General features: G+C 44.8%; 1 protein-coding gene across 2 annotated transcripts; it reads right to left on the bottom strand.

The window, feature by feature from the left end:
- Positions 1–257: 257 nt before the first annotated feature.
- Positions 258–8,518, bottom strand: MACIR (macrophage immunometabolism regulator). Of its 2 annotated transcripts, none has more exons than XM_032206482.1 (2): positions 8,433–8,518; positions 258–1,184 (listed from the first exon to the last, which is right to left on the bottom strand). In XM_032206482.1, exon 2 carries the CDS (start codon positions 1,161–1,163, stop codon positions 540–542), a length of 624 nt encoding a protein of 207 aa, XP_032062373.1. In that variant the 5' UTR covers positions 1,164–1,184; positions 8,433–8,518; the 3' UTR covers positions 258–539. The 2 variants fall into 2 exon arrangements, with proteins under 2 accessions (XP_032062373.1, XP_032062374.1); XM_032206483.1 differs by lacking the exon at positions 8,433–8,518 and adding an exon at positions 3,835–3,849.
- Positions 8,519–12,789: the final 4,271 nt, after the last annotated feature.

Below are 12,789 nucleotides of genomic sequence, written 5' to 3'. Positions count from 1 at the left end.
AATAACAAGTGATCCAATTTATCATATTCCTCTCAACGATGAAAAACCTAAATCATACCTACATTTTACTGTAGAATACAGTAACAAAAAGTAGAAACCAAAATGCCCCCAAAATTTCAGTACTTATCCAAGAGAAGTTTCTAACATCAAGCCAAAATTAGCAACAACCAAGCAGACATCACCAATTTTTCAGTGTTAAATTACTGTAAACACTAGATCTAACTGCACAAAAAAAAAATCCAAAAGCAAAAAAAAAAAAAAAAGCCTTTTTAAAATTTTTTGTTGTTAAAAGATGTCTAGAGAAATATCCAGCAGTTGCACTCAAGTTTGCATTAGAAGCTGCTTTCTCAGGAAAGATTTCTCCCTCCAAGTACTTCTAACACATTGCATTGTCAAGATTGCATTCAAATAAATCTTTCTGTTAACATTTAGCTGACACAACCACCTATAATATGGACAGTCGTGTACACAGTACAACAGTGGATTTTTGCAGCAACAGATCAATGATCAGAAATTGGCTCGAAGTTTGAGACAACAGCTCATGTGTTGTTTCTCGCAAACATACGGTCCCCTCTAAGGGTAAGGTGTTGGAGCTGGTATTGTAGCACTTCTGTGTCAGCAGGTTCCTTAATGCTCATTTTGTCTAAATTGAGGTAGTCCAGAGATTTTGAGTGAGCCCTTTTACCTTTTAAAAGGCAAAGAGGCAGAGGACCATGAAGTGCCTTGTAGGGTTCACACGGTAAAGCCTTAGTGCATTTATCCCCTGAGCTGGGCATCCGCCTCCTCCTCCTCCCGTTGACGGCTGGGATCTCGTATGGCTGATAGTACCTACTTCTGGCTTTGTACAAGCGGGAGGAACGCGTGAGTCCCGAATCAAGCTGTTTGGAGCGCAAGTTAGGCCCAGCTTCCCCTTTATTCTCTTCGTTTCCCGTACGCTTCTGGGCTAATTTCAGCAGCTCCTCTCCAGTGGTGAAGCCAACCAGGTAGTTTGAATCCATGTGGAGGATCTGGTACCCCGAAACCGTCCGTCGCATGGGTGAGCAGGGCGTACTGGAGCACCGGGGCTTCTCGGCTTCCATCCTGCCCGCAGCGCTCACCTCTGCCAGCGGCACCGGGAGGGCGGATATGGCACTTCTGGACTCTCCGTTTACGTCCACTTCCATTTTAAACGCAGTGCTACCCTCCTAAAAACGAAACAGAGCTTGATCAGAAACAGAGCCTTTAACAGTTCGAGGGGCTACGGGAGAACTGCAGAAATGAAATTTCACAGAGGCCAGGAGTCACGACCAGCACTTCTCCACTCAGTCGTCTTACACACTGAGGGTGGCCTTGTAATCAAGCTATCAACCAGCATCTGTCTGCCTTTTAAAGTTATCTCAGGAGTTTTTTCAATAACACATACCATAAATATATCCCTAAATATGTTACAGACATTCGTGAGCAGTGTTGTACACAAAACAGATATCTTTTCAATCATTTTAGTCCACTTGATTCCTTACATCCCCCTCCTTTTGGGCCACCTACACCATTAGCATGTCCACAGTAGCTTCTCCCATCCTCAGCTGCATATTTTTCCCATTTACAATAGCCTCAGCAAACAAAGCTTTCAAGAAGTCTGTCTGACAGCTATGACCTCAGGCACGACCATGAAACAGACCTCATCTCCAGGGCACTGCAACATTTCCTTCTTCCAGATGTGGAAACAGCTTGTCTTAGGTGGAAAGGATGGCATCCTGATGGTTCAACAGCTGTCTTTACAGGCTCTCAGGAATTCCCCTCCAAAAAACTGTCACCTTATCCACAGCTAACCAACACCACATTGTTTACTCTGACATATTTCTGACAAAGGAAATGGTATCCTAGTGTTTAATAAATACAGCATGAGAGTCTTAAAAGTATCTTAAGAACAAACGGTGTTCTGATTTCTACAGTACCTGGTTTTTCTATTTGCTTTGGAGATAAACTGTTTTGCCCTACTTCTCCCTTCACAGCTATTCCAAATACACAGCTTGGTGCCTTTCCAGCGCAACAACTTTCTGCCACAAGCCATTACCATCTTTAACTTGGAAAGGTAAGGTTGATATCACAGCAAGTACATGCATCAGATGCCCAAGCACAGAGAAAGCTCAACTCTTCTTTGTTTTCAATGTCATTCACACAATCTCTATGCCACAGCCGTCTTCACAAAATATAAAGGTCCCACATTTCTAAATCCATGCTTCCTTCATTGTCAGCTTCACCTTTACTCTCAGTGGTAGCTTAGTGACTCCCTCACCAATGGGTTTCAGAAAAAAAACACAACAGCATAAAAAAACACAACAGCATAGCTTTGTAGTGTTTATAGGCAATGAGACTCGAAGAAAAAAAAAATCCAGTATGCAAGTGTCAAGCAGAAACAAAATTCTAAGCTGCACTATACATGACTGTTAGCACAGTAAGGTTTTCACAAATGAGACTGACTTGTAAAGTGTGCCATCACAAGTAGCAGCTTTAAAAGTTCACAAACTAGTTGCCATACTGAGGGACTTAGGCCAAAGGCAAGTGAACAAGGGTGCAAGAAGCAAGGAAGAAAAGTATCCCCACTATCTGCACACTTTGTTGAACCTTTTGGAGATAGACACAGAAAATCCCATCAAGATAACTCTCCATTCACTTCTGTTAATATAGCAGGTGAAAGTTGCGTGCAAATCAAACTCACAAAAACAAAATATCTGTCCTCATGCAAAATGTAAGCCTTTTTCCTATTTGGGTACCAGAATACAGCCTAGTCTCAAATCAACCTGCTGCTCCAGTCCTCTTGCAATAAATGAGTAAAATTACTACAGTCTTTTTTCAGCGCTTCTTATAATCATGGCTTTACTTAGGATTCTTCACTACATGCTTTACACAGCATTGCTTTTACAGATACATACACACACTTCATCCAATAAGGGTATCCGATTTAAAAATACATGTACATGTATCACAGCAGAAGATAAATGAAAATTGAAAATATCGTCATAAACCAAACACCCGATATTTTTTACTACTATATAAAAAAATCAAGAATAGGGTCCATTGTCTCTAGCGGACATTCTGAAATATATTTATGTAGTCATAAAAACTCTCAGAATAGCAGAGGCAGTTGTTTGTCTCCTGCTGTAGTAGTGTACCTGCCAGAGAGACAATAACATGGTGAGATTTCGGCCATGGCGTTATATTCATGAGAATTCCTCACGCAGCAATAACATCAGGAACCAAGGTTACTAGAAGCAATAGCATAGAAAAGTCTTGCACTGAAACTTTTGGCTACCCCATGCTCTAGCCAAGAAACATAAATATTTCTTTTAATTCCTAATTTTTACCCTGCAGATCAAAAATCTTCCCAATAAACTTTAGAAACAAACAAAAACTGTTCTGTTAAAAAATACAAACAATACTAGAAAAAGTACAACTAAATTCTAGAAGTAGAACAGTCATACAGCAAAGTTAGAAATGCATAATTATCAAGACACTTGTAAACAGCAATAACCAAGAAAAAAAAGTAAACACCTGCAACAATAATGCAAGCCCAAAGGAATGAGAGAGAGGGAAGGATGCCCCCATGGATTTCTTGAGATGAAAAAAAAACACAAAAACAACTTGAGAACTGGAGATCCCTTTCCTAAGTACAGCTTTAAACATTAATTTGTGTCAGCCTGAAAGATGGGTGTGTGCCCGGTAACAAAAAGCAATCAACTTCAAAGAGCAACCAGAAGGTGGGGGAAGAACAACGAGCCTTTACTGGCCAAAAACAGCACAAGGGAGAACCCAGAGGAGAAAAAGCCTTCAAGTCAGCAAGCTTCAGCTTGGTACCTCAGTCTGAAACTGCAGAGCTTCCACGTGCAAGCAGAACAGAAATCCGACAGACATTTGACAACAAGAGTGGCATCAGCAGCCAAATTGCAGGATTTGCTGCCATCAACATCAGAAGCTTACGGGAACAGCACTGCTCGCTGGTGCGAGGCATGACTGGCCAGCTCCACAGGCAGAGGTCCAAAACCCAGCGTGTATGTGTTCAGCTGTTCTTCCCCAAGATTTAATGTGACTTACTCGAGCTGCCATATGGCTTCAATATGCTTTGCTTCCTTATCTGGTAAAAAAGATAGAGCAACATTACTTAGGACTTCTATAAAAGAAAATCATCTGAGAGATTCACAGTGTCTTGTGAATGTAGACACCAGTACCTACAAATGTTTTTAACACTTTCTGATTCAATTTTAGGCCATTTCCATGGTTATACGACCACTACTAAGGAGACGACTACTACCAGGTTTGTTGTTTTACAATAGTGTGAGCTCGTCAGTAATTTTCTGCATCAGTTACAACACTGAAAAACAGTCCTTCAGCTTAAAAAAGGATTGGGTTTTCAGATCACAGTTGCCTTTTCTTCTCGTTTCTCAGAGAATGACAAGAGCGATGCCATTTCAATATAATTTATAATTAAAGACTTAGTGTAGAATCAAAACAAGGGGAAGATGAACAAGATGGCACGCGCTTTTCTTTGCTGCTGCTTCAAATATTTGGGAAATGTGGGAAACAACTAAAAGTAACAGCCAAGAGGGCACACTTGACCAATTTCACCAAAAGTGCTTCCAGAATACACTTCACTCCAGTAAGGTTCTACAGAATGGTAATGATTCTCTTCAAACTACAAAGCAGGCTCTGCACATAAAGTAATCTGACCCAATCCAGCCGAAGAAAGCTGGCTAAACCAAAGAAAAATGAATAGAAATACTAGCTTAACTCTTATAAATCATTTTATTTCCTCAAAGAATGTATTTGCATGTTTAGGATAGAACTTTGAGGGCAAAAACATAAAAATAAATTAAAAAAAAAAAAAAAAAACATTAAAAAAACACACACACACACATTTTACATATATTGAAGCTTTCTGATTTTTGAGTATTTCACAAAGGTATCGGATGCCACTCAAGGATTAGCATGTTGCAAATAAAAACAAACAAATAAACGTGTATTGCTTACTAGCATCACACCACACTAGTTGATTGTTTGTTGTCTTGGATTAGAGCTCTGAAATGACTTGTAGCCATGTGCTCTTTCTGTACCCAAGGACACCTTTTGCCTTTTTTTCTGATCATGTTATTTTTTCTGTGAGATGTGTTACTTATATTTGTCTCCTCCTCGAAGAGACAGCGGCTCAAAAACAGAACAGCTTTAATTATTCAGTATCTAAGGAAAACAAAGAAAGAAGTGGGGTTTCCCCTGACAGTCCTAATCTTTATAAAAGCTTGCGTTATTTTGAAACCTCTACAATAAGTTGCTCTCAGAAAATGAGTCATTTCTCTGCAAGTTCCATTATTACCTATCCTCTCAACTAGAAGATGAACTAATTTGAGAAGATGCCTCGAGGACGCATTTTATTTGTTATTAGATGAGCATTAGATTTCTTCCCATCCAACTAGATTTAAAATATGAAATATATATATATATATATATTTTTTTTTCCTTTTTCTCTAGATGGCAAGCCTGCAGGTAATTCCATTTATTAAGAACCACAAAGATCTGTCTTACCGATAAAATACTCTTAACATGCAGTAAGCGAGCAGCAAAAGGGGAAGTGGCAATAAATGCAGCACATCCCAACCGTGTACAGGCATCAAACACACAGGACAGAGATGTCAACTAAAGTAGTATCATTTTCGATGTCTCCCCTTCTCTGTGCTTCTGTTACTTTTAAAATACACAAAGCAATTGAAAGATACTATGATCGTCTATCAAACATCGGGAAATAACACAGCAAGTAATGTCATCCATCGTGTGTGAAGCCAACACATTGTTGATCAAGTACTTCAATCATCTCTGTTTGTGAAGGAGGGAAGTAAAAGGTCTACAGCTTTGCCCTTACAGCCTGAAAGGAAAAAAAAATCCATATACACACAGTACGTATACCTTGGAATCCCATCTTGTTTTGCTGTCATTGATGGACATGCTGATGGAATTAGGTGCTTGTTGAGCAAAGGTTTCTGGAAATAGTTATTTCAAATCTGCAATTAAAACACCTGAACTATTTACTGGAGAGGGAAATGTCGAGCTAAAATGCATCTCTAGAAAAGTAACCACAAAAGTGCCAGGTTTTGGTACACAGAGCAGGGGCAGGCAGCCCACAGACTGAGCTGTGTGCAGCTTGCAGCCCCTCCAGTGCAAGCTGGTGATACCGCTGCAGGCAGGCACTGCTGCTGCTGGCCCACGGCTGCTCTTAAACTGGCTCTTAACCCTTCAGTGGAAGGCACTTAGAAAAACATTGCTTCACCTTGCTCTTCAAGGCTCCCTGAAAAACCTGCGGTGTATCTTACAGACCAATACCTTGTTTTGTAGAGACAGGAAAAGGGTGTGGGGGAAAAGAAATCTCAGAACAAGCCCATGAAAGGTATTGGTAAACTGTTCACATTCTTTGTCAACACTTTTTCATTCCTTAAGAAATACCAAACTTTTCTAAGCCAAAGAAAAAGCGACCGAAGCAACATTAAATTGCCGCATCCCATAAGACAACATTCAGACAGAGAATGAAAAAAATAATCTGTTAAGCTGTGTTCTAATATAAACATATGAAAATGAAATTATGCACGGGATGTATGTCACAACCCCACAAGCCTCAGGAAACTCAGAGGATCGGATACAACTGCAGCAGCAGAGCCAGCGTGGTGACTTCAGGATGAGATGCAGGACAGTCCCCTCTGCAGCTGCAAGAACAACGTGAGGGCAGCACCTGGCAGGCTGGTGGGAAGGAAGGGCGCTGCCCTGGTGGGCAGGCAATGGAGAAACCCCTGAGCCAGGTGGTACAACCATCGGGTACACCACGTGCTGTGAGCAGGACAACGGGCTGCTACGTGCTCTGCAAAAGAAGGTTGCTTCCACCTGCCTCCTGCAAGAGCCAGTTATCTATTTTGTTAGCTCTTGTTATTAATTCAGCCCTAAACAGACAACAAGTATGGCCATCCTTACAAGCACCCTTACAGACAGCAGAGGATGGTGAATGAGTTACTGAGGAAGGACGAGCGACTGGCTTGCCGTGACAGCCCACAGGCCAGGCCAGCCTGACACAGCTCGCGCCTGCACAGATGGGATTTCAGGAGCAGGTCCAGGCTGATGAATTTTGTATAAGCAGACTGAGCAAGCAGGAAAAGTAAATGAAACTGGAGGGAAAGAAGGCCATGTAATCCCTCCTCGCCAAGTAATACCAGATGAAGGTGTTTAACAGAGAGTGATGTTTCTTAAACTGGTACGGCCCTTGCAGCTGGCAATGCCCCTTCCTTGCTGGTTGGAGCCACAGACGAGTGCTGCCCCCTGACCCACCCTCGTTACAGGGATGCTCCCATCCAGCACGAAATGGCCGCTCCCTACCGCTGCTCAGCTAAAGCCTGAGCCCTGTGACACCTGTAAGGAAGCTGACACACGGTGTGACACAGATCACTTTGCTCTTCAGCTAGTAAGAACTGAAGTTAAGTTTAAGTACAACACTGCAATAACAAAGGCTATGTTTCCCTGTACCTTTGATTTTCACCTTCTCGCTAGCCAAAAATTCATTTTCAAAAAGTCATCTTCTCTCAAGTTTCAGGTGAGCTGACTTGGGGGTATAAAACAAAAAAAAAAGGCTCATCTAAAAATTAAACTGCCTTTTAAATAAGAAAAACAGACAACTTTTATTTATTTATTTATTTATTAATTAATTTTAAAGACAAGTTTTAGAAGCATGATGGATTTCGTCGAAGAGGCACCGACTTTTGCCTTTAAAAACCCCGAGCTGCTGGCGGCAGCGGGGTGCCCGCTGCTCCTCCGTCAGAGCGGGGCGGCAGCACCGCGCTGCCGTGCTGGGAGCGGGGCTCTGCATGCAGCGCCCTGGAGCCGCCGCCGTACACAAACACAGCGCGGTGCGTCCAGGTCCGAGTAGGCAAGGCAAAGCGATCTCTGCAGATCTCTGCGACTGCATTTGCCGGCCGGCGGTCAAACAACACGGCGCGCTCCGCAAGTTACGGGGGAAACGCCACGCGTAATCCACGCGGTGCGCTCTGTCGGATCTGCCCTGCGTGTGTGCTCAGCCCAAGCTCTGCCAGCGCCGGGCTCTTTGTCCCGAGGGGACACAGCCCGCAGCGGGCACCCAGGCGCCTGCAGGAGAGGTGCCATCCACCACCCCCGTACCCCGCAGGTCGCTTCCCCGCCCGCAGCCCCTCACCGGGCTCCTTGCAGCCGCACGACCCCGCGGGCCTCGCCTCCCTCCATCCCAACCCCTCCTCCATCTTCAGCGCCCTTCCCCGAGGAAGAGGAAAATCAGAAACAAAACCCGAGCGCCCCGCAAGCAGCGCGCTCCCGAGGGGCGGCAGGGGCACAGCCAGCGCGGCGGGGCCGCCCCCAGCCCCCAGCCCGCCGCCCCCCGGCCCGCGGCCGCCTCCTACCTGAGCTCCAGGGCGGCGCCAAGGCTGGCGGCGGAGCAGCCGGGGCCCCGCTCGGCTCCGCTCCGCTCCCTTCGGCTCGGCTCGGCCCGGCCCGGCCCGGCCCGGCGCGGCCCTGCCCCGCCCCGCTCTCGGCGCCGGGGGCGGGACGCGGCGGCAGCGTCGGGCCCGGCCCCCCCCCTAGCGGCCGCCCGCGCCCCGCCTCGCCTCGGACCCTGCCCGCGCCGCTCGCCCCTGAGGGAGCCGCGGGGCTCCGCGGGGCCGTCCCGGACAGGCGCAGGGCGGAGGGGGCCGTGGGGACCCCCCCGGCCGTGGCAGAGACGGGGGGAGCGGGAGGAAGCGCGGCGGCAGGGCCTGAGCGCCCCGGTGCGGGTTCCCCCTGCGGGTGACCCTGCGGAGCTGCAGGGCTGGGGCGGGAGCCGCCGGGGGAGCTCTGCTTACAGTCATCGAATGGTTGGGGTTGGAAAAGCCCTCCAGGATCATCTGGTACAACCACCACCCTACCACCAGGGTCACCCAGTAAACCATGTCCCCAAGCACCGCGTCCAACCTTTCCTTGAACATCCCCAGGGACGGTGACTCCACCACCGCCCTGGGCAACCCGTCCCAGTGCCTGACTGCTCTTTCTGAGAAGAAGTGTCTCCCCATTTCCAACCTGAACATCCAACGGCATGACTTGAGGTCATCCCCACTTATCCTATCACTAGTTATGTGCAAGAAGAGGTCGACCCCCAGCTCTCCACACCTTCCTTTCAGGTAGCTGTAGAGAGCAATGAGGTCTCCCCTGAGCCTCCTCCAGACTAAACACACCCAGCTCCCTCAGCCGCTCCTCACAGGACTTGTGCTCCAGGCCCTTCACCAGCTTTGTAGCCCTGCTCTGGACACACTCCAGGGCCTCAATGTCCATCTTTGTTGCAGGTGTCCCCAGGAGCAACCTAGCAGGCATTGCTCCTTGGGACACAGAACCAGAGTGGTGGACAGACTGACAGACAGGTTTGCAGGACCCCAGCACAATCCTGCCTCATCATGGACACCCACAGGGTGCAGGCTAGTGTAGGACAGTGTCAAATGCTTTAAACAAGTCCAGGGTACCTCCGCTATGTTGGAACTTTACCCCTGAACAAATGCAGAACCCTGAAAAACTGGTAAAATGTTTGAAAGACTTGTGCCATCACCCTGGCAATTCCAAAGAGTCGCGAATCACTGCAGCGTGCTGGGGCCTGGCCCATGCCTACTGAGCTGCACCCAAAACTGCTCCAATACCCGCAGTGGGCTCTGTGGCCACTCCAAACCCTGCAGCAAACAATGCAGCCACTCTCTTGGTACTGAAGCACAGCTCCTCCTAGCACCCTGACTACCAGGGCTGGGCTGGATGTTCAAAGGGAGGGTCCCCTCTAAACATTGTGCAACTGCTGCTACGTGGAGTAACTGGGTCAAACTGATCACACAGCGGGCTTGATTAGGAAACTCCAGTCACCCAGGAGTCTTGGAAGTGGTTGTGGACTGGCCAGAAGGCAAAGATTTCAGAATATCGCCACAGAAAGAGGTGAGGTACTGAAGAAGCCCCACTGCATAACAAGCTACCAGAAAATGAGAAGCAATGTGCTCTGTTCACTGATGGGTCCTGACATATTGTGGGAAAGCATTGCAGGCAGAAGGCTGCTGTATGGAGTCCTACAGGGTAAGTCACAGAAACTGCTGAAGGAGAAGGTGAATTGAGACAATTTGAAGAAATGAAGTACATCCAGCTGGCTTTAGATATTGCTGAACAAGAAAAGCGGCCCATGCTCATCTCTATACTGACTCATGGGTGGTAGCTGGTATGGTGCCGTGTTTTAGATTTAGGATGAGAATAATGCTGATAACATACTGATGTTTCAGTTGTTGCAGAGCAGTGCTCACACAGTGCCCAGGACTGTTCAGCTTCTGGTGCTGCCCTACCAGCGAGAGGCTGGGGGTGCACCAGGAGCTGGAGAGGGCAGAACCAGGACAGCTGGCCCAGACTGGCCAGAGGGATGTCCCATGCCATGTGGTGTCATGCTGAACAATAAAAATAGGGGAGTTGACTGGGGAGGGCATGTGGCTGTTTCTTGGGAATCAGCTGAGCATTGGTCAGTGATGATAAGTAATTGCATTGTGCATCACTTGCTTTGTATATACTTTTATCATTATTCTCCCTTTCTTTTCTATGCTATTAAAATGTCTTTATGTCAACCATGAGTTTTAGATCACAGACTCTACACAAAACCTCTGCCATCAGGTAATGTACAGATAGATGCATGGTGAAAACTCAAATTGTAGTATGTTTGCCGTTTACTGTGCAACAAAACAATGTTATTTTTACATGATCTGCATAGGTATCAAATAACCGTTCGAAGAATGTTTCCATGTTACTTGGACATCAGATTATACAGATCTAGAATGTTGCATTTCTCAAAAGTGTGTTGAATAAAAGATACATTCAGGCCCCCAAAAATCTAGTATACATTCCTTTCAGGCTAATGTTAACCTAATTTTGTAAAATACACCTGTCCTGCACTTCTCATTCACCACTTGATTAAAAACAGAGAATTTCTCACTAGAATCCATCAACCACATAATTATGTTTGGATCAGAGCAAAACTGACTCTTTTTGAAAGTAAATATTATCAGTAGACTTAACGTAACTCCCACAGGAGTTCCTCTTTTCCAGCAATTTTATAATAGAAAAACATACAAAGGTCTCAGTATAGTTTGAAGACTAGAACATGATGTCTAGTCATGTTCAGTGTTATTTCAGAAAACTGATTCTTCCCTTTCTAGCAGATCATATGAAAATTTAACATTCTTAAAAGTTTGGACTGGAGAGCTGTTACTGCATATTATGTTAGGTGGTGTGGGAGATGAGAAATTACTATTTGAAAATACTCACTGAGATTTGTCCTCTCCATGAAAACAGACAATATTAAAGCCATTATTTGAAAAGAAAAAAAGAAACATAAGTAGCTACTAGCCTTCATTTCTTGCACCACCTAGCAATTCCTTCAGAAATGACTTTTTAGGAGTCTCCATTGTTTTTTTCTTCAATTTACTTATGGGTCTACCAACAATACAACTGCTGTAAACCAATAAAGAAAACTGAAATAATAGATCGTTGTTAAATCCCTGTTCTGCCACTTACATTGAAATGTCTCTTAGAAGTTTTAGTTACGGCTCCTCTGCTATATTCCTTTGAACTCTACTGATTTAGATGCTATTGATCTGATTGCATGATGAGTTTGATCATATGATTTTTTGTATGCCTCCCTAGCTATGCCTCTCTCTAGGCCTGTATCTATGGATTCCTACAAATTGTGCTAAGAAAGCACATCTGATTTCTCTCAGCAAAATTCACTTGCTATAAGTAGAACTCAAATATATGTCTTTATTATAACAAAGAAGCACTAAAAAAAAAAATAAAAAAAAAATTGTGCAAGTTTTAGCAAGGATTTTTGGGTTTTGTGCTGTTTGGTATAGATGCTTGCTTGATGTCTGAAGGAAACAACTGCTCACTTAAACTACGTATCAGTGTGGTAGCATTTCAGGAGTTACAGCTGTATTCAACCATTGATTTTCTGTGAATCTTTCAGACCTCTGTCATATCTGGTTGAAATAGGACATGTAGTTCAAAAAGTGTAATGGAAGAGAGAATCTAATTGCATAAAGAATCTGGAATAAAAATAGGTTCTGAAGGTCAGAACATACAGAAAATCAGCTTAGCACAGTCCACATTGTGCCTTATTGCCAGTGTAGTAAGCAGAAACAGAAAAACAGTGGTTTTATGTTTAATGTAATCAGTCAGAGAGGCAGGCACCAAGATCTTCTCGCTGGTGACCAGCAACAGGACCCAAAGGAACATCATGGAATGAGAAGGTAGGGTCAGGCTGAGTGTTAGGGAAAGATTCTTTACCCAGAGGTGGTCGGGCACTGGGACAAGCTCCCCAGGGCAGCAGTCATACCACTGAATCTGCCTAAGTTCAGTAAGTGTTTGGGCAATGCTGTCAGACACATGGTCTGATTTTGGGGAGTCCTGTGGGGACCCAGGAGTTGGACTCAATCCTTGTGGGGACCTTCCAACGTACATTCTATGAATCACTCTGGAACATTAGGAAACACAGCAGAATGTGTGACTACTTGACTGTTTACCTTTTTGAGGAGTGTTTTCAGCATAAAATGCTAAACTCCTATTTCTTCTAAGTTACGTTGCCTACCATCAGAAGTAATTTTGATGTATTTGTATATTAGCAGCATATTTGTAATGTTTTTTTCACTGAGACTACTGATTCAACTACTCACTGCATTTCAAATACACTCTTAAAAGAGAAAATTCAATGAACAAAAG

The sequence above is a fragment of the Aythya fuligula genome, chromosome Z, assembly GCF_009819795.1.
Source record: "Aythya fuligula isolate bAytFul2 chromosome Z, bAytFul2.pri, whole genome shotgun sequence".
Lineage (NCBI taxonomy): Eukaryota > Metazoa > Chordata > Aves > Anseriformes > Anatidae > Aythya > Aythya fuligula.
Note: the sequence above shows the minus strand (reverse complement) of the source record. Positions and strands in the feature narration are given on the sequence as shown.

Coding starts and splice junctions, on each gene's coding strand:
- MACIR (XM_032206482.1), bottom strand. CDS start 1,163: ATGGAAGTGGACGTAAACGGAGAGTCCAGAAGTGCCATATCCGCCCTC.